At 50.5% G+C, this 20,760-nt stretch overlaps 1 protein-coding gene across 1 annotated transcript; it reads left to right on the top strand.

The window, feature by feature from the left end:
- Window positions 1-2,071: 2,071 nt before the first annotated feature.
- Window positions 2,072-20,626, top strand: ADAP2 (ArfGAP with dual PH domains 2). Its single transcript, XM_054047747.1, is given in 11 exon segments — window positions 2,072-2,246; window positions 3,345-3,475; window positions 4,017-4,108; window positions 9,129-9,214; window positions 10,425-10,543; window positions 11,268-11,414; window positions 13,627-13,710; window positions 15,315-15,377; window positions 16,893-16,967; window positions 17,549-17,775; window positions 19,603-20,626. Coding segments are annotated over 10 exon segments (1,110 nt in total). The 5' UTR covers window positions 2,072-2,152; the 3' UTR covers window positions 17,768-17,775; window positions 19,603-20,626.
- Window positions 20,627-20,760: the final 134 nt, after the last annotated feature.

Raw genomic sequence — 20,760 nt, 5'->3', positions numbered from 1 at the left:
CAAAAGAGGCCCCGGCCCCCACGGCTGGTAAGAAACGTTCCGGCCTCAGCCTGGGCCGGGCAGTAGAGAGATTGGGCCTGGCTCCCCACAGTGGCCTTCCCCTGTACTGCCAGCAAACGGGGGGAATAGCGCAAGATAGCGGGGCGGGCCAATGCCACAACTGCCCTAGCCCCAGGGTGAGAGGCACAACGCCGGAGCTCCCAACCCCCCTAGAGTCTGATCTGTGTGACCCACAGCCCACAGAGTTCCCAACCCCCCTAGAGTCTGATCCGTGTGACCCACAGCCCACAGAGTTCCCAACTCCCCTAGGGTCTGATCTGTGTGACCCACAGCCCCCAGAGTTCCCAACCCCCCTAGAGTCTGATCTGTGTGACCCACAGCCCCCAGAGTTCCCAACCCCCCTAGAGTCTGATCTGTGTGACCCACAGAGTTCCCAACCCCCCTAGAGTCTGATCTGTGTGACCCACAGCCCACAGAGCTCCCAACCCCCCAAGTGTCTAATCTGTGTGACCCACAGGCCCCAGAGTTCCCAACCCCCCTAGGGTCTGATCTGTGTGAACCACAGCCCACAGAGCTCCCAACCCCCCTAGGGTCTGATCCGTGTGACCCACAGCCCCCAGAGCTCCCAACTCCCCTAGGGTCTGATCTGTGTGACCCACAGCCCCCAGAGTTCCCAACCCCCCTAGGGTCTGATCTGTGTGACCCACAGCCCCCCAGAGTTCCCAACCCCCCTAGAGTCTGATCTGTGTGACCCACAGAGTTCCCAACCCCCCTAGAGTCTGATCTGTGTGACCCACAGCCCACAGAGCTCCCAACCCCCCAAGTGTCTAATCTGTGTGACCCACAGGCCCCAGAGTTCCCAACCCCCCTAGGGTCTGATCTGTGTGACCCACAGCCCCCAGAGCTCCCAACCCCCCTAGGGTCTGATCTGTGTGACCCACAGCCCACAGAGCTCCCAACCCCGCTAGGGTCTGATCTGTGTGACCCACAGCCCACAGAGCTCCCAACTCCCCTAGGGTCTGATCTGTGTGACCCACAGCCCCCAGAGTTCCCAACCCCCCTAGGGTCTGATCTGTGTGACCCACAGCCCACAGAGCTCCCAACCCCCCAAGTGTCTAATCTGTGTGACCCACAGGCCCCAGAGTTCCCAACCCCCCTAGAGTCTGATCTGTGTGACCCACAGCCCACAGAGCTCCCAACCCCCCTAGGGTCTGATCCGTGTGACCCACAGCCCCCAGAGCTCCCAACTCCCCTAGGGTCTGATCTGTGTGACCCACAGCCCACAGAGCTCCCAACCCCCCAAGGGTCTGATCTGTGTGACCCACAGCCCCCAGAGTTCCCAACCCCCCTAGGGTCTGATCTGTGTGACCCACAGCCCACAGAGCTCCCAACCCTCCTAGGGTCTGATCTGTGTGACCCACAGCCCACAGAGTACCCAACCCCCCTAGTATCGGATCTGTGAAAGCCACAAACCCAGAGCTCACAACCCGCCAGGGTCTGATCTGTGTGAGCCACAGCCCCAGAGCCCCCAACCCTCCTAGACTCCATCTGTGAGGGCTGCCACAGTACTACCCCAGAGCTCTCCCCTGGCCAGTGAGGGCGGCGGGGGGGGGGGGGGCAGAGAGGAGGGGGACGTTCTGCTGTAAGAGAGCAGGATAAAGGTGTGTGTGGCGGGGTCTGTTCTGTTCTCCTCCCCCCCCCCCGAGAATTCGCCCTGTCCAGCGTTGTTCCTCCACCAACACAACATCCCTGGCTGGGATGATTTAGTTGGGGTTGGTCCTGCTTTGAGCAGGGGATTGGACTAGAACCTCCTGAGGTCTCTTCCAACCCTTATCTGCTATGATTTTCCTGCATTGGGCTGGGGGACTCCCCTGGGCCGTGCAGCCCTGGGGGAGAGAGAGGCAGGGGGCAGTGGTGATCTGGGGGGCTGAGGGCCGGTGGGAGGGGGAGGAAGCGCCCTGATGGGCGGTGACCGAGCCTCCCCAACTCTCCCACCAGGGCTGGAGCCGGAGTCACATTTCCTCATTTCTAGGCTACTTCGGCTGAAGTGCAGCCGGTGCTGCTGCCGCCGGGCTAGGCTGGAGACTCGCCCCAGCAGTCTCGGGGCGGCGGCAGCGTGTGGCCATCCCCGGGCGGAGCGGCCAGGGGCAGGATGGTGGATCGGGAGTTCAACAAGACATTGCTACTAGAGCTGCTGAGAGCAGCCGGGACAGGGAACTCCCAGTGCGCAGACTGCGGGACACCCGGTAAGAGGAAATGTCCCTAGGGTGCAAGGCTACCTCGTCTCCCCACCGCCTCCTCCCAAGTCCCCTCCCCGCGGTCTCTCAGTCCCTATCCCAGATTGAATCCCCACTCCCCCAGGACACCCCTCCCTCCCTTGCCCATGTCCCCACCCCCTGCTTGGGACTTCTCTCTCCATCCCCTGTACCACTCTCTCAAGATCTCTCCCCCTCTCCATTAGCCAGGACTTCTTCTGTCCCTATATCAGAGGGGTAGCCCTGTTAGTCTGAATCTGTAAAAAGCAACAGAGGGTCCTGTGGCACCTTTAAGACTAACACCCTCTGTTGCTTCTGTCCCTAGTCACGTCTCATCGCTCAGGACCTCCCTGTCCCTCCTTAAACACTCTAAACCCCCCCCCTTCTCATTGGGTCACCCCGGGAAGTGGTGTGCATCCCCCACTCCACTCTCCCTCTTGCTATCCCAAGCAGCAGCCAAGCACTGCATTTGATTTGAATGGAGTGTGAGGCCTGGGCTACACTTAACAATTAGACGCACCTGGCTGCCTTGCTCGAGGCTGGGAAAAATGTCATGCCCTTAGCGCTGTAGTTAGGTCGACCTAACCCCCAGTGTAGAGGGGGCTAGACAAAGCGAAGAATCGCTACATGTAGAGAGGTGAATTTACTACAGCAGAAGAAATACCCCTTCCCTTGATGTAAGAACCACCTATTGTGCTACAGTGGGGCAGCTGCAGCAGTTCTAGGGTAGATGTGCCCCTCCCTCCCCCCTGAGTTCGACTTATGCAGTACACTGAGCTCCAGTCTGCCTCTTTGCCCTGCCCATATGTACAGGTTTCCTCTCTAGCTTGTCATCCACATTTATTTTTAAAACAGATGTTTGATGGCAAAGCTGCAGAATAACGGGCCATTTTCCCTGCTAGTGTAAGCAGGTGCCATTTCCTTGACTGCAATGGAGTGAGTTCCACATACACATGGGTTGGATTTGATGCCGCTTCTGGTGTGGTGTTGATTAGAAGATGAACCCCGCATACGGTTGTCCCCTTCTCAGTGTTTTGCTACATGCTTTAGTATATATTGCACTATTGCCTTCTTTCCATTTGTGTTTAGATCCTGAGTGGGCCTCTTATAAGCTTGGAATATTCATTTGTTTGAGTTGCTCCGGGATTCATCGCAACCTTCCTGAAATCAGCAGGGTCAAATCCATCCGCCTTGACTTCTGGGAGAATGATCTAGTAGAGGTACAGATGGAGAAAGCAAGAATTCACGCCCACTCTGCTGTATTTCAGCACAGCCGTTTCTGTCCCATGTTCCAAAATAGTCTGGTCAGATTAACAAAAACCACATGGAGCCAAATTAATCTCTGCTGGTAAATCTGGGCTGCCTCTGCTCACAAGTCAAATCAAAGCACACTAATAGGTGGTTGTGCCTCTAAAGTATTATGATGTATTATTTATATAGCCCCATAAGTGCACATTGTGTTTTATAAGCACACAATGATTTTCGCATATATAGTGTCTTCTATCTGAGCATCCCAATGCCCTTTTCAAACATGAATTCAGCCTCCCAACTTCCTGTGGAGAGGTGTATGTATTATTATCCCCAGAGAGGAGATTATAAATGACTAGAAACAAACACATACTGGCGTGGGGAGGCTGGCAAAATGCACAATCTGAGCAGAGCACAATGCTGCATTTGATCCTAGTTTCATTCCATGTTCACGTCACAGTATTGATTTTTCTGGTTGCCAGTCAGCTAACTGAAATGTCTTTTGTTTTGCAGTTTATGAAGATGCATGGGAATCTCTGGGCCAAGGCTAAATATGAGGCAAAAGTCCCACCTTTCTATTACATCCCCTATTCCAAGGACTGCCTGTAAGGTGCTATCTTATTCAGTGCTGCAAACCTTTGCAAGTCAGTAACTGTTGCTTCCCCCCATAAATGTGTCTTCACGAACAATTCCCAATAGCATGTTCTGTAATCTAAATGAATGTCAGGTCATGCTGGTCTGCAGTGAAAAGAATCATGTGTCTTGGCCATACCTTGTATGTCATTAAGTGACTTATGTTTTTATCTCCTTGTTTCCAATAGCATGTGAGCTGTGAATTCAGTTTGAGGGTTGTAGTTGTAAACTTTTTTTTGTCTGAGAGGTGGTTTAATGGCTTAAACATTAGGATTTCTGGTGTCTAGGAGCCTAACAACCATGGGTTCAATCCCCATTAGTGTCAGTTTGTACCTTGAAGGTTGTTAAATTGGTACAGTACTTCCATGCATTTGTGTGGAGGAGGTTTAACAGAGATGGGGAGCAGTCTTGGAGTTTGGATGTTAAAACAAAGGTTATAGGTTTTGGGGATACCAGTTTGGCTCTCATAGAATATCAGGGTTGGAAGAGACCTCAGGAGGTTCTAGTTCAACCCCCTGCTCAAAGCAGGACCAACCCCAACTAAATCATCTCAGCCAGGGCTTTGTCAAGCCTGACCTTAAAAACCTCTATAATAGAGAGAGGCCTGGACCGAGAATTCTAGACCTGGCGCTAAAGCTCAGGAGGGTTGGATGTGATGTTCCTGTCTTTAGGATTAGGCCTGTTCTAAATATTATTGATTAATTCAGCAACTTTGTAAAAGCGTGACTAAGTTTCCATGTGCACGCCATTGGCTTGAGACCCAATTCTGCTCCAGTAGAGTCACTGGGGCCCAGATCCTCAAAGATATTTAAATGCCTAATGTCCATTGAAATCAATGGGAATTAGGTGCCTAAATACCTTTAGGGATCTGGGTCTGAGAGTTTTGGCATTGACTTCAGTGTAGCAGGAGCAGGTCCTTGATTAGCAGGGTCAGAACTCCTGGGTACTGTCACTGACTCTGACATTAATAAGAACATAAGAACAGCCGTACCGGGTCAGACCAAAGGTCCATCTAGCCCAGTATCCTGTCTACCGACAGTGGCCAATGCCAGGTGCCCCAGAGGGAGCGAACCTAACAGGCAATGATCAAGTGATCTCTCTCCTGCCATCCATCTCCATCCTAGGGTGACCAGATGTCCCGATTTTATAGGGACAGTCCCGATTTTTGGGTCTTTTTTTTATATAGGCTCCTATTACCCCCCAACCCCGTCCCGATTTTTCACACTTGCTGTCTGGTCACCCTTCTCCATCCTCTGACAGACAGAGGCTAAGGACACCATTCCTTACCCGTCCTGGCTAATAGCCATTAATGGACTTAACCACCATGAATTTATCCAGTTCTCTTTTAAACTCTGTTATAGTCCTAGCCTTCACAACCTCCTCAGGTAAGGAGTTCCACAAGTTGACTGTGCGCTGCGTGAAGAAGAACTTCCTTTTATTTGTTTTAAACCTGCTGCCTATTAATTTCATTTGATGACCCCTAGTTCTTGTATTATGGGAATAAGTAAATAACTTTTCCTTATCCACTTTCTCCACATCACTCATGATTTTATATACCTCTATCATATTCCCCCTTAGTCTCCTCTTTTCCAAGGTGAAGAATCCTAGCCTCTTCAATCTCTCCTCATATGGGACCCGTTCCAAACCCTTAATCATTTTAGTTGCCCTTTTCTGAACCTTTTCTAGTGCCAGTATATTTTTTTTGAGATGAGGAGACCACATCTGTACGCAGTATTCGAGATGAGGGCGTACCATCGATTTATATAAGGGCAATAATATATTCTCAGTCTTATTCTCTATCCCCTTTTTAATGATTCCCAACATCCTGTTTGATTTTTTGACTGCCTCTGCACACTGTGTGGACATTTTCAGAGAACTATCCACGATGACTCCAAGATCTTTTTCCTGACTTGTTGTAGCTAAATTAGCCCCCATCATATTGTATGTATAGTTGGGGTTATTTTTTCCAATGTGCATTACTTTACATTTATCCACATTAAATTTCATTTGCCCTTTTGTTGCCCAATCACTTAGTTTTGTGAGATCTTTTTGAAGTTCTTCACAGTCTGCTTTGAACTTAACTATCTTTAGAAGTTTAGTATCATCTGCAAACTTTGCCACCTCACTGTTTACCCCTTTCTCCAGATCATTTATGAATAAGTTGAATAGGATCGGTCCGAGGACTGACCGTTGGGGAACACCACTAGTTACCCCTCTCCATTCTGAGAATTTACCATTTATTCCTACCTTTTGTTCCCTGTCTTTTAACCAGTTCTCAATCCATGAAAGGACCTTCCCTTTTATCCCATGGCAGCTTAATTTACATAAGAGCCTTTGGTGAGGGACCTTGTCAAAGGCTTTCTGGAAATCTAAGTACACTATGTCCACTGGATCCCCCTTGTCCACATGTTTGTTGACCCCTTCAAAGAATTCTAATAGATTAGTAAGACACGATTTCCCTTTACAGAAACCATGTTGACTATTGCTCAACAGTTTATGTTTTTCTATGTGTCGGACAATTTTATTCTTAACTATTGTTTCGACTAATTTGCCCGGTAGAGACTTACCGGTCTGTAATTGCCGGGATCACCTCTAGAGCCCTTTTTAAATATTGGCGTTACATTAGCTATCTTCCAGTCATTGGGTACAGAAGCCGATTTAAAGGACAGGTTACAAACCCTTGTTAATAGTTCTGCAACTTCACATTTGAGTACTTTCAGAACTCTTGGGTGAATGCCATCTGGTCCCGGTGACTTGTTAATGTTAAGTTTATCAATTAATTCCAAAACCTCCTCTCGTGATACTTCAATCCGTGACGGTTCCTCAGATTTGTCACCTACAAAAGCCAGCTCAGGTTTGGGAATCTCCCTAACATCCTCAGCCGTGAAGACTGAAGCAAAGAATCCATTTAGTTTCTCCGCAATGACTTTATCGTCTTTAAGCGCTTCGTTTGTATCTCGATCATCAAGGGGCCCCGCTGGTTGTTTAGCAGGCTTCCTGCTTCTGATGTACTTAAAAAACATTTTGTTATTTCCTTTGGAGTTTTTGGCTAGCCGTTCTTCAAACTCCTCTTTGGCTTTTCTTATTACATTCTTGCACTTAATTTGGCAGCGTTTATGCTCCTTTCTATTTGCCTCTCTAGGATTTGACTTCCACTTTTTAAAGGAAGTCTTTTTATCCCTCACTGCTTCTTTTACGTGGTTGTTAAGCCACGGTGACTCTTTTTTAGTTCTTTTACTGTGTTTCTTAATTTGGGATATACATTGAAGTTGGGCCTCTATTATGGTGTCTTTAAAAAGCGCCCATGCAGCTTGCAGGGATTTCACTTTAGTCACTGTACCTTTTAACTTCGGTTTAACTAATCTTGGCTAGGGTGACCAGACAGCAAGTGTGAAAAATCGGGACGGGGTGGGGGGTAATAGGTGCCTATATAAGACAAAGCCCCAAATATCGGGACTGTCCCTATAAAATCGGGACATCTGATCATCTTAATCTTGGCTAGGCAATTAGGGCCTTGACCTGGTTCTCAGGCCATGTTCAGAATGAGCAGGAAGTCCGCACCGAGATGTCACCTGAGGTTTTAAGAAGATGCAAAAGGCTGGAATAGAAGGAACTAAAGTAGGAAAGAGAGGATTAAATGAGAGATCTGTTGGGATCTGCTCTCTAGTTGGACTCCCCCTCATTCTCAGGCCTGCCTGTGCTGTAGAATTATAGGAGTTCTCCTGCTTTCCCGATCTCCCTCCTGGGCTTCACTCTTAATCCCAGCCCTGTGTTCCAGCATAACAGGAGTTCCCCTAGATAATACTTAGTCCTGCCATGAGTGCAGGGGACTGGACTAGGCCTCTCGAGGTCCCGTCCAGTCCTACAATTTTATGATTCTTTCCTCTACCCCCTCACTCTGCTCCACTTCCTATTTCAAGTCTGCCTTGTTACATGAATTCCCCCAGTTAAGGATTGGTCCCAGGCCATAGAGGAGAGCCCAAGGTTGTGAGAACAGAAAGTGGGGAGCTGGTTTTCCCAGTGATAGGATCGATCAGAGAAAACTCCCCACTCTCCCTGTGTTACTCTAGGCTTGGCTGCCTGTGATTTAGCTCCAGCATGTCCTGGAGCATTTTCCAATTCTAAGTCCCAGATGTTTTCAACAATTCACAGTGACTTATTACTGCTATGATTATTTGGGTCGCAGTAACACCTAGAGGTCACGGCCCCATTGTGCTAAGCAGGATGTAACAGGATGATCCTTGCCCCAAAGAGCTTGCAATCTAAGGATCAGAGCCTCTTCTGCCGCGAACCAGTGGGGCTCTGTCAATTTACATTGCCTTCGCCGCAAGCCCGAAGATTCGTCGTACAATGCATTGCTCACAAACATCCCAGCATCCGAGATGGGAACAGGTCATCCAGCTTTAGGTTGCATGGTGCAGGCAGGGAATCTGCAAATTCCTCTGTGTTGAACCCTCCCAGGAAAAGTGGTTTCTGACTGGGATCCGAATGCCCCCCAAACTCCATTTTGCAGCATCTCTCTGGTGTATCCGAGAGCTAGGGAAGCTGGGCTAGTTCTTTGGGTGGTTTTCATTTCCTTCCGTTCGCCGCTTATATTTCCGCCTCCCTACAAAAACACATGTGTTAATTACTCTGCCCTTTAGGGAGCAAGATTCTTCTTGCAGCTTGCCTGGAACCTGCAGCCAGAGAAATAACATGAGCGTGATTTTAGTTCTGCTGCCAGCAAATAGCCATTCCGACCAGCCTGTGTTACCTAGGCAAACAGTTACTAAATGTTTTGCCCACTTTCCCAGTTATATTTTCTTGCTGGCCTCAGTTGCTCTCCTTGGAGTCAGGGGAATTAGAGTGAGTTTGCACCACTCAGAAGCTGTCTATTTCTATGTGTCAGGAAGTATTGGTTGGCCTCATTCTGTACGTCGCTGGAAAGGACTGTGCAATGTCAGTGAAAGGAAACAGAGGCAGATCCAACTAACACGTCTTTCCTCTCTTCAGGGTTTTAAAAGAACAAGGGATCAGAGCTAAATACGAGCGGGAAGAGTTTGTTGCCACCAGTGTCTGCCATGAAACAGGTTCCTCAGGTGATTGTCTGTGGAGGGTTTTTAGTCTGGTGAGGCCCAAGTCCCAAGAACTGGAACCCTGTGTGTGTCAGCCTGATGCCGAGGAGTAGCTGGAACAACTTTGTTTTCAGTCAGCTGCGAAACCCTCGTCCTGTTTGATCTGTCTGAGTGGCCAGCCCAAATCCTCTCACCTGGGAGGCCCAGCTTCTGAGGGTGGGCATCTGAATAAGAAATCCCACATGGGGACACTCAGATTGGCCTTTAGGCAACTAAAACAGGCATTTTCTCACCTCAAGTCCAATGTGAGCACCCAGGTGCCTGGTTTAGGGAGGCAACATGGGCCATTGTTGGAGCAGCGGGGTTGGGAGACCTGGTTCTATTCCCAGCTCTCCGGCTGACTCTCTGACCTCGGACAAGTCATTGCAGGGTATGTCTAGACTGCAATTAAACACCCCTGGCTGCCCTGTCTCTGCGTGGGCGGCAGGACTGTAGAAGTGCAATGTAGACAGTTCAGCTGGAGCCTGCGCTCTGGGAGAAGGGGCTGAGAGCGCAGGCTCCAGCATGAGCCCCAGTGTCTATACCTCAGGTTTACAGCCCGAGTCATCTGACAGAGGCCAGCCAGCTCTCCCCTGGGAGATTGTGAATTGTAACAGAGAACAGTAGGAGAGCTATAGCCCGTGAGGCTCCCAAAGGCTTTCCAAACAGGCAGTCATTCTCCCCACCACTCTGTGAGGCATCCAGATTTCTCATTGTAACAGGTGGGGAAATTGAGGCACAGAATGATTAACTGACTTCGATCCTGCAAAAGAAGTAACAGGACTAAGATCTAGGAGTCCAGATTTCCAAGTCCTTGCTCTAACCACTCCACTCCAGTGTCTGATATTCCTCCTATAGAAAGGAGCTTTTCAGTCCAGGGAGGGCTATGAAGAGAGAACATTCAAATGACGGAAGCATGTCATCAGTGTTAGTTAGATGGCAGGAGTGCCCAAAACGTGCTAGGCTCAGCCTGGACCTGAGGAATTCTCACCGACCTCCAGGAGGTTCAGCCCGTCCCGGGAGACATCCAGTGCCTCTCAGGATTGGGTCCCGGCGTCAGGCTGAATGAAAGGTGGTTGTTTTCCACTGCTCCATAGTTCCAAGGCGAAATGAGTGCCTAGAAATCCACTTAGACAAACTGCCCAGCTCGTGTGCTGCCCTGGCTCTAGCTCTGAGGCGCCCTTGCTCTCGTTAGCGTCTGCAGGCAGCCGTGAAGGATTTCTGTGGAAGCGCGGGCGGGACAGCAGGCAGTTCCTGAAGAGGCAGTTCCTCTTGTCGGCAAGGGAAGGTGTGCTGAAGTACTACACCAAAGAGGTGAGTGCCCCAGCCGGCGACTGGTCAGTGTCCAGTCTGACCAGTGCGCCATCACTGTCCCCATAGGCACAACTGCTGAACATTTTGCTGCTTTCTAGACTTTGCTGCCAGGCCCAACCCTGCATTTGGAGGGGGGGTTGGAGACCCTGTGCCAGGTAACATCTGTGATGTCTGATTCAGCTCCCTTCCTATGTGGGAGCACCTGGCCCTTCTCCCCACCTCCTCTGGCCCCCCGGCAGCCTCATCCCCGTCTCTTTGGTGAACCAGGGAAAAGAGACTTGGGCAGTTAAGCAGGAGGAGGAAGAAGGGTTCTGCTGTCAGGAGTCACCTCTGGTTTTACCAGCAGAGCTCTCTCGATGCACATGCATAGGACCCTGCACTCCACCTCGTCCCTCCCGCATCACGCATGTCTACCATCTATGGCAACCTTGTAATTTATGGTTCTCTAGACAATCAGACTGGAGAGACTGGAGTTGCACAACATTGTTTCTCAAAGAAAAAGTCATTCTTTAGAGTAAAATGTGGTTTATACGCGACGCGGGTAATCAAGGCATCAGGCTTCTTCAGTTAGTGCAGGGTGGTCAGTTCAGTGCCCTTGCCAGCATCAGACATTGCAGGAAACTGGTCTGCAGCTCTACAGGGGCCTATTGGTCATTTGTCTCCATAGTTCTTGATTAGCCTCTGTAAGGTCACTGCTGCCCCGGTGACATTTTCCATTCCACAGTCTAAAGGGCCGAAAGCTGTGATCAGCATAAAGGATCTGAACGCAATGTTCCAGACGGAGAAAATCAGAAACCCTCATGGGCTGCAGATCACCTACAGCAAAGAAGGTCAGACAAGGAACCTCTTTGTCTATCATGAAAGTGGAAAGGTAAATACCACATTGATTTTGTAATTAATAAGGTAGACTCTCGAACACTGAGTCTGTAACATGGAAGATGTCTCTGCATCTCTCTCTTTCAATCTCAGCTGAAATCACAAGAGATTTGCAGACTATAGTTGCAGAATTCTACAGTATTATTAGCTACAAGTACCCGTTAATATCTGTCTCCTGCTGCTCTGTAAGGGATAGGGTTGCCAGGTGTCTGATTTTCGACCGGAACGCACTGCTGACCGGGCCGTTAAAAGTCCGGTCAGCAGTGCTGCAGGTCTAAAGCAGGCTAGTCTCTACTGTCCTGGTACTATACTGTGCCCTGGAAGCAGCCAGCAGGTCTGGCTCTGCATGCTGCCCCTGCCCTGAGCACAGGCTCTGCACTCCCATTGGCCAGAAATCGCAGCCAATGGGAGCTGGGGGGGGGGGTGCCTGCGGGTGAGAGCAGTGCTTGGAGCCTCCTGGCCCCCCGCCTAGGAGCCGGACCAGCTGGCCCCTTCCAGGGTGCAGTGTAGAGCCAGGACAGGTAAGGAGCCTGCCTTAGCCCAGCTGCGCCACTGACTGGGAGCCTCCCAAGGCAAGCCTGTGCCCCAACCCCGAGCCCCAACTCCCTGCCCCAGCCCTGAGCCCCCCCCAAACCCAGAGCCCCCTCCTGCACCCCAAACCCCTCATCCCCAGCCCCACCCCAGAGCCCATACCCCCTCCCATACCCAAACCCCTCAACCAGCAGCCCCCTCCTGCACTCCAAATCCCTCAGTCCCACCCCCCAGCATGGAGCCCTCCTGCACCCCAAACCCCTCATCCCCAGCCCCATCCCAGAGCCCACACCCCCAGACAGAGCTCTCACCCCTTCCCACACCCCAACTCCCTGTCCCAGCCCAGAGCCCCCTCCCGCACTCTGAACCCCTCATTTCTGGCCCCACCCTGAAGCCTCCCTCCCCAGTTAGAGCCTTCAGCCCCTCCCGCACCCCAACCCCCTCCCCCAGCCCAGTAAAAGTGAGTGAGGGTCGGGGAGAGTGAGCCACCGAGGGAGGGGCCTTGGGGAAGGGGCGGGGCTAGGGTGTTCGGTTTTGTGCGATTAGAAAGTTGGTAATCCTAGTAAGGGCCTGGCCCTGCAAAGACTTACACGTGCTTACTTCATGTGCTGTGATTAGTGTCAATGGGTCGACTTATTGTCCCAAAAGTTAAGCACGTGCATGAGTCTTTACAGGATTGGGACCTAACTTTGTATAATTGACTTATACAATTCTGCAATTATATTCAAGGAAGCGTTGTGATGGTCTCTATTTTATACAGTGTTTTTCATGCGTATCGGCATGTTTTACATTTTAATTCTCTCCAAAACAACTTTCAGTCTTAGATTAAATCTACAGAGGTTTTTCTGATTTTCTCAGAAGCATGATTGTTCCCCAAGCCAGTGCCCTCAAGCCAGGTACTCACACCCAAGACAAATCCAAAGTCAAAAGGTTTTAAGCAAGTGCTCATCGAACCAATTAAAAATTATTCCCACAGTCTCTGTGAGTTAGAGTCTAATCAGTATCCCAATAGGAATGTTCCCATTATACCTGGAACCTTCTTGAAAGGGCATTTTCTAAATTATTCTTGATGTTTGATGTCTTAATATCTGGGATGTCTTGGAAACACATAAAGAACAGGCCACGACGCCTGATCCCAGTACAGGTGTTGCTGTAACAGTGACTAAAATAGCATTGTTCTCAAATTTATTATAAACACCTGCCAGGGATGGTCTAGGTTATACTTAGTCCAGCCTCAGTGCAGGGACTAGACTAGATGACTTACCAAGGTCCCTTCCAGTCCTATGTTCCTATGGTTCTATCATTACGAATAGTGATATATACCTTATATTTGTAATGTGTTAATGTGATTCATTCATCCCAAACATGAACCACAGGCAACGTGTGCTACTTCCTATTAATGGCAGTCGACGCTTGTCTTTTCTAGGAAATGTCTTTCTAAGAACTGGAAGGCAGGACTCCTGGGTTCTCTTCTCAGCTCTGCCACTGACTCACTATGTGACCTTGGGCGAGTCACCCTCTCTGCGCCTCAGTTTCCCCAAGGTGCTGCTGGAAGAAACAATAAATATTTGCAAAGAGCCTGCAGATCCTTTGGGTGACAGGTGCTATAGAGAGGCAGCAGCATTATCCCACCACATTATTCCTGTCATTACATCTGTATTTACCGTCTCCCCTAGGAAATTGTTGACTGGTTCAATGCCATTCGGGCAGCGCGTTTCCATTACCTTAGAACCGCCTTCCCCACCGCTCCTGAGGCCGAGGTGAGAACTGAAGCGTGAAAAAGCATCATCTTCCTTTCTGTGCTTGTGCCCTCTTCAATAGGAGCACAGCGTTGGGAATTTCTCCTGCATTCATTTTCCCTTCTTGCGGGGTGGGAGGGACCACAATGATGGGCTTTGATAGAGACTCGTATGGCACCTAATTTCCAGCCTATATCAGCCTCGCCACCAAACTTCCGCCTGCAAGATCTGTATGTGGAAGCAATGTCATGTGGGAAGCTGGCCCTGACGCACGCAGACTGGGTACTTAAATATCGAAGTACCTGATGGGCATGGGCAAAAATTCCTCTGTGTGGGAATTGTAACTTTTGTGTATAAACAGTTGCAGACCAAACACATATAGAGGCCATTTTGTAGAGTGTAGTTCTGTAATGCTTGTTTAGATAAGACCTATTGGGAGACCATACATCTGTTTTCTCCATGGCACCATACGTTCTTAGGATCTTTCAACCTGAACTGCTGGGGAGTCTCTTTTTTGGGATTCATTTGCTATAAATAAAATAAATAGAGGGAAGTCAGGTTTAATGGCAAGCACCAGGGACTGGAAGCCAGGACTTCTGGGTTCTGTTCTTAGCTTTGCTGCTTACTCAGCTGAGTCAGTTCATCTCTCCATGCCCCAATTTACCCATCTAGTACTAATGACCAACCTGAAGGGGGGTCTTGTGAAGCATCATTCAATGATTTCTTTAAAGGAACTTTCAGACGCTGTGTAAGGGCAAAATATCATCCTTTCTCAAACTGACCAGATGTTTCTTTCTAAGCTTCTCTAGCCCATAATGGGGAATTAATGGCTTGACTGAATTTTTGTTTCTCCATTAGCCATTTTCTTTCTGTCCCTGTGCTGTGACCCTCACGCTCCATGTTATATTTGTCAGTCACTTACAGTCTGACTTTCCATGCATCCCATCAGGCCCTCTCATCCTCTCTCTCCAGTGCTGCCACTGGCTAGTTACTCTCAGTCTTCTGGCACCTAGGGTAGACTCCATTAACCCCTTCATATCCCCGTAGATGCTAGCACTGGTCCTTTCCTAGTGGAGTATTCCATGGTCAGCCATACACAGAAGTGTAGTACTGAACGTTACTCCCGTAAGCAGAAAGACGCCCTGTGGAGTCTGCCAATCAATCGGGCAGCTTCCAGGTTATTTCTGCATTTTAGTTGGTGTTTCTCCTTTCCATTGACATGACAGAGAGAGAGAGAGAGAGAGTGTGTGTGTGTGTTTTTCTTCTGTCCCCAACATGCTATTGACTTTGATCAAGCATAGGTAGGGTTAGCGTCTCCACTTCCAATATAACAGCTCATTTAGTACCGGTTAGCAGGTAAGCTTTGGTAGGGTGTGCTCAGGACAACGTAGAAAGGGGGAACACGCTGTATACATACAGCATACAAAGGTAGATCAAGCGTGGGATCTAAAATATGGTCTCCATTTAAAATGTGACCCTTAACAGAATGAACGTATGTTCCTTCCCTTTATTAAGTAGACAGACAGATAAACAAGCAAAACCCTGCTGATCATTTGCATTGACAAATTAGACCAGAACGCTGGGTGTGACTGAGCTGGTAACCAATGTCTCTTGTGTTCTTCTAGCTCATACCCAGGATTACAAGGAATTATTTCAAAGAAGGCTATATGGAGAAAACAGGGCCAAAGGTAGCTCCACTTGAATTTCATACCTAGCTAAGCACCATTTAAATGCTTGGCACTAGCCAAACATGACTCTTCCCCTGAAGTAGTATGTTTACTAATACTGCCATGATTATGATGAAGCAGTTTGCTAGGAGTCATGTTTAAGTGAGCCCCAGTTAAATGAAATAGCCCAAGGGTGGCCAAACTGTGGCTGGCGAGCCACATGCAGCTCTTTTAACATTAAAGTGCAGCTCGCGGAGCCCCCCACCCCGTTCTCCACCTACCAGACTGGGGCGAGGGGAAAGCTCAGGACCTCTGCCGTGCAGCAGAGTGGTGCAGTGGGGGCTTCTGCCCAGCATGGAAGGGGGTCTCGGGGCTTCTGCACAGTGGGGGTGGGGTGTCTTGGAGCTTCAGCCCTGCAGGGCGCACCTGCCAGGGCTTGGGGCTTCAGCCCTGCTCCTGCTGAAGCCCTGAACCCTGGCAGGTGCCTGAAGCCCCAACCCCCGGCTCCCAGCAGGTGATCCCTGGCTCTCGAATTTCTGAAGATTGTCGTATGTGGCTTGGAGGGCCAGTAGGTTTGGCCACCCCTGGCATAGAGTGTATTTCAGTTTATAAAGTGTTTTGGGATTTCTGCATGAAGATAACTTTGAGGGTTCCTTCTACGGTGTGACCAACTAAAAGTGTGCTGAAATCATTGGGGCCAGTATTTCTGGAATTGCAAAGTTATATTATTTATCACAAGGAGGTGGCTGTATCATGAGCTTCTTTGTTAACTGCAGGTCTGTAACACCATATAACCCCCAGTATAGCAGAAGCATTACAATGCAGATCAGCCTAATGCAATCCTCTGCCCTTATCTGTTCTCCTCCTGTATGTAGGCCCATAATCCTAGCCCACTGGTTCAGTAAGTGGAATGGGGGAATTCGGTTTTCTTTGCTGGGATCACGACCAGGGGTCAGATTGGAAACCAAGTGGTGAGGCTCTGTTGCTTCTCTGACATTCCCTAATCCTCCCCCGCCCCCCAACACACACTCAAGCTCCATCCTGAGTCCCTGCTACTGCTTAAAGGATCAGCAGTGACGCACATAATGCTGGTCTGAAAGTAGTGTTTGTTAGGCTACTTCAGGGTAAACAGGAGTTGTTTCAGTATGTCTGCCTGCAGGTAGCACCCTGGCACCTGGCCTTGGAAGGCTCCCAACCAGGAGGGCTAGAGACATTTGTTTTTTTAATGAAAGTCTAAATTCTGTGGAAGCAGAAGCAAGCCCCAGAGAAGGGCCTGCTAAGCTCAGTGCAGAGGAGCGAGCGGCTCAGTTCCATTTCTGCCTACGCTGAAGATTATACGTTGGTAACGAATGTACATAAGTCACTCGTGTTAACATTGAAGGGGAAGGAAAGTGAGGCTCAATGGTGAACCACAGAACTGCGGAACTGAAACTGAGCCAATGCATAGCGTTAGCAGGATACCAGAGGCCTGCCATGAGTTGGCAGAACCCCTGCTCCTGGGAACCGATCATTAAAGACCTGCTTCTCTTTCTGTAGCACCAGGCCTTTAAGAAGCGCTGGTTCAGCCTGGACTCCTAGGAGAGGAACCTGCTTTACTTTAAAGACCCGTTGGTAAGAGGAGCCCTCATTCTGTAAGCGGAGCCCCTTCGCAGAGGGAAGGGAGAGGGCTGTTTCTGTCCCACCCATCCTCCGGTGACAGCACCCATTTGGGCCCCGTAGCGAGTGGCTGAATTTTCAAGAGAGCTGTGCACGTCGGGAGCAGAGCACGTGGAGATCTGGCCTTGAGCTCTTTTGAAGGCTTGGCTGTGCCCACCTCCCTGTCCCTGGGTAGCAGCTGTCTAGGGTACTTAAGGTAAGATGAACAATAAAGGAGAGCCTGGAATGGACCCCAGCGCTGTGCTTTCCCAGTGCTGTGTTTTAAACACAGGACATCCTCCCTGGGGTCTTGGTATGACCAAGCGTGCCCCTGCCAGCTCCAAAATCTGCAGTTCCCTATTTTGAGAATGCTTTTGGGTTTATAAATCTCAGGGATTTTCCCTGACCCCTGGGTCCACCTACACTGGGTCCAGGGCAATTTCCCCTCCATATGGAACCTATTGCTCCTGCCTTTCCGATGCCAGCACGGTGCCACCCCTGAGCAGCAATGAACCTCTGTAATATGGTCCGTGATTGTCCTGCTTTCTCCTACCTAGGATGCCTTTGAACTGGGACGAGTTTTTATTGGAAGCAAAGAGCAGGGATATGAGGTCCAGGCTGGCTTGCCCAGAGGAGTCAGGGGGAAGAGGTGGAAAGTTGGGCTCACCATAGTCACGCCACACAGGAAGTTTGTGTTTGTGTGTGAAAATGACAGGGAGCAGAAGGAGTGGATAGCGGCTTTGAATGAAGTCATCTCCCAGCCTGTGGCAGCCTAGGACTAGTGGTGAGTTCCAGGAAACTGGACTTTCTGTGCCTGGTTCATCATTGCTCTGTGGCCTCTTTATGCCAGCTAGACTGGTGCGAGGGTCCCCTCAGCAAATATCCCTGGTGGTAGGGCTGCTTTGCCCAAGCGCAGCAGACATGGGCAGAGAAGAATGTGGGTGGGACCGGGCATGGCCAAGAGGGACCTGTGCCCCAGCAGAGCTCCACTGGGGTCCCAGCAACTACTTAGGGCAGCTCTAGACTGAATTGGGGGCTGCACTGGTCCCCCGATCTCCTGAATAGAGGGGGCACAAGCTGCTTCCGCACTGGCAACTGTGACAGTGTAGGGATCAATCTGTCCCTTCATGACCAGTGGGACAACGTCAGCTTAAAAATCATGGCCAAACAAGGGATTTACTTAGGAGCATTTCTATGGCTGTCCTCACCAGAGCCTCTGAGAGCTTCACAGACACCACTGAACCCGGTCCCCTGGCGCTGGCACAGCCGCTGGGGCAGGCAGGGTTCCTGTTTCTTAGAAGCCCTGTGATGGTTCGGTCTGATGACTCACATCATCATAACTCTCAAGCTGCAGAGAAGCACTGTATTGGCGGGGTGGGGAGAGGAAGTTGTAGCTAGCCTGGGCAGCTGGGCTCAGCCCTCAGAGCTTCCTGGCTGCAGATAGGAAATGTTCCAAAGGAGGCATCAGCTATAATAGGGCTTCACAGGCATGGCTGAAAATAGCTCGCAAAACTGACAGGCAGAATCAGCAGGGGAATGAACATGAGGAGGGTCAAAGGCGCAGAGCCAAAGGAGAATTCACAGGTCTGGGGGGAAAGCCACATACCCTGAATGTAACTGAATGCACCATCAAGCCAGACCCTAAATCCCAAGTGCTTGCGGTGCAGTCTCAGGGCCCAGTCCCTCTGCCTGGCCAAGCTCTGCTCAGTACAGCACCTGGGGTGGGGAGGAAGGAGCAAGGCAAAGGTTTGTGGTTTCCGCTTTGCAGTTCCTCAGCTCTGGGGCTGGCCAGGGATCGCTCTACATTACACTTGGCTCCTCATGTCCCCAGCAGGCCGTTTTGGTAGTCAGGAAGAGCTGGAGCACAGAGGCCCTCTAGCCATGTCCCCTTTTGCTCGGTGAGAGAGTGAAGGAGTGAAAGGGAGCGAGGGAGCCGCCCTGCAGGAGACTTGAAGCTTGGAGCAGGCTTGCTGAATGAGCCAACCAGAGCCACCTGGCGCAGGGAAGGAACCTCAAGCAGCCGCTTCCTTGCAAGAGAGCTGAAGCAGGCCTGGGTGGGGAAGGGAAGAGACTGGACCAACCTGACTGACTTACTCATGCTGAGAAGCTGCAAGGGTGTCAGCTGGGGCAGGGCACCTGCAGGCTGATAAGAGAGACTATGAAGGAATCTTTGTTGCTTGCCCAGGCTGTGAGGCCATGTCCTGGGACAGATTTCTGGGACTCTGTGAGTGACTGGGGAATTTCCCAGGTCCCTTCGCCACAAGGAGCCCAAACAGGCTGTGTGTTGAAAAGACAAACTTTCATTAAAGCTTCTTGGACTCTTATTAAAGGAAATCACCTCCCCCAGATCCTTCTGGAAGGGGAGGGGTTGGGGTGGGGAGGAGACAGGTCACCCCTCCCTCGTGTTCCTACATCCAGCCATGCTTCCTTCACTGGGGGCTTTGAGGGGCAGTGGCATAGAACCAGCTACACTGCCCGGTGGTCCCCCAAGCCAGGGGAATTCTCAATTGGCCTATTAAGCTGGCCAAGGGTCTGGTTCTCAGCATCACGCATACCTGGTCGTTACTAGTTCTGGGTGCCATTAATTGTCTCTGTCTTGTTCCTATTTCAGCAGAGGCCACTCTCGGGCTGCGCTGACCACCAGACCAGATGACTTGGGCACATGGGTTGAGGTGGGAAGATAAACTCAGAGACACTTTACCAGCTGACAACTGTTTTTGCCTTTGTCTTCTGTCCTGGAAAGAGGGGAGCGCGGGATTGCATTTCCAGGGCTCATTCCAGTCCAGCCTACAAGGGCCATGGTGATCGGTGGGATGTGGTCACCTGAGCAGTAGGAAGCAGACGGAGATAACCACACTCAATTCATGGGACTGTCAGCCGCTGTTATGTCCTGACATGGACTGCACTGGAGCCAACGACCAGGAGAAGAGAGCGCCCCATCCCAGTGTTAAGGCCTACAGGGGGATTTTCAAAAGGGCTTAGCACTGGCCAAACTCTGCTCCCACTGAAATCAGTGTGTCATGACCCACGGCTCTCAAACGTGGGCCCACAAGGTTCATGGAAGCAGCCACGCTCCAGCTTTCCACCCAGCAGCCAGCTGGCAGCAGGTTACCTGAGACCCAGGAACCTCAGCCCCAGTGTAAGGCCCCGCTCCTGAAGTCCAAATGGCAGAGTCCCAGGGCAACTGATTGGCCCGTTGGCCCTACTGAAGCCAGCAGCAGGAACAGGAAGCTGTCTGAACAACTGGGCTCTACCCTGTTCTTGATCTCCTGGCATCTGACTCACAGTTCCCGACATCCAGTTTGTCTCCTGCCTCTGATCCCCTGGTATCCAGACCCAGCCTGACTCTGGTTCCCAGCTTGTGGCTTGCGGCTGACCTCCTGGTAGTCTGACTCCTGTCTCGTAGCCGTGGACTTGGCTCTATTAGGTCTGGCTGCCCACAACCCAGCTGTGGCCTAGTGGGAGTTTTACCATTGACTCCAGCGGGGGCAGTGTTATACCACTGCTGAGCCCTCAGCCTGTGGATGAGGGGCTGTGCACCCTAACTCCTGTTGGCTTCAGCAGGTTCTCGGAACCTCCCAGGATGCGTCCCACGGGTTCGAATGAAAGGATTGCCTCCTTTTTTTATAAGAGGGTCTAAGGCCCTTTGCTGGGTTGTACGTTTTGATGACAAAATCCCCGAATTATGGAAAAATAAAAGACAGTTTTGATCTGCTCTGACTGCCTATGTAATAACAATAGTAAGGAATCCCTGTGCAGCACCATTCAT

Source organism: Malaclemys terrapin, chromosome 13, assembly GCF_027887155.1.
Source record: "Malaclemys terrapin pileata isolate rMalTer1 chromosome 13, rMalTer1.hap1, whole genome shotgun sequence".
NCBI lineage: Eukaryota > Metazoa > Chordata > Testudines > Emydidae > Malaclemys > Malaclemys terrapin.
The sequence above is the reverse complement of the archived record's forward strand: the minus strand, read 5'-3'. Positions and strand labels throughout refer to the sequence as shown.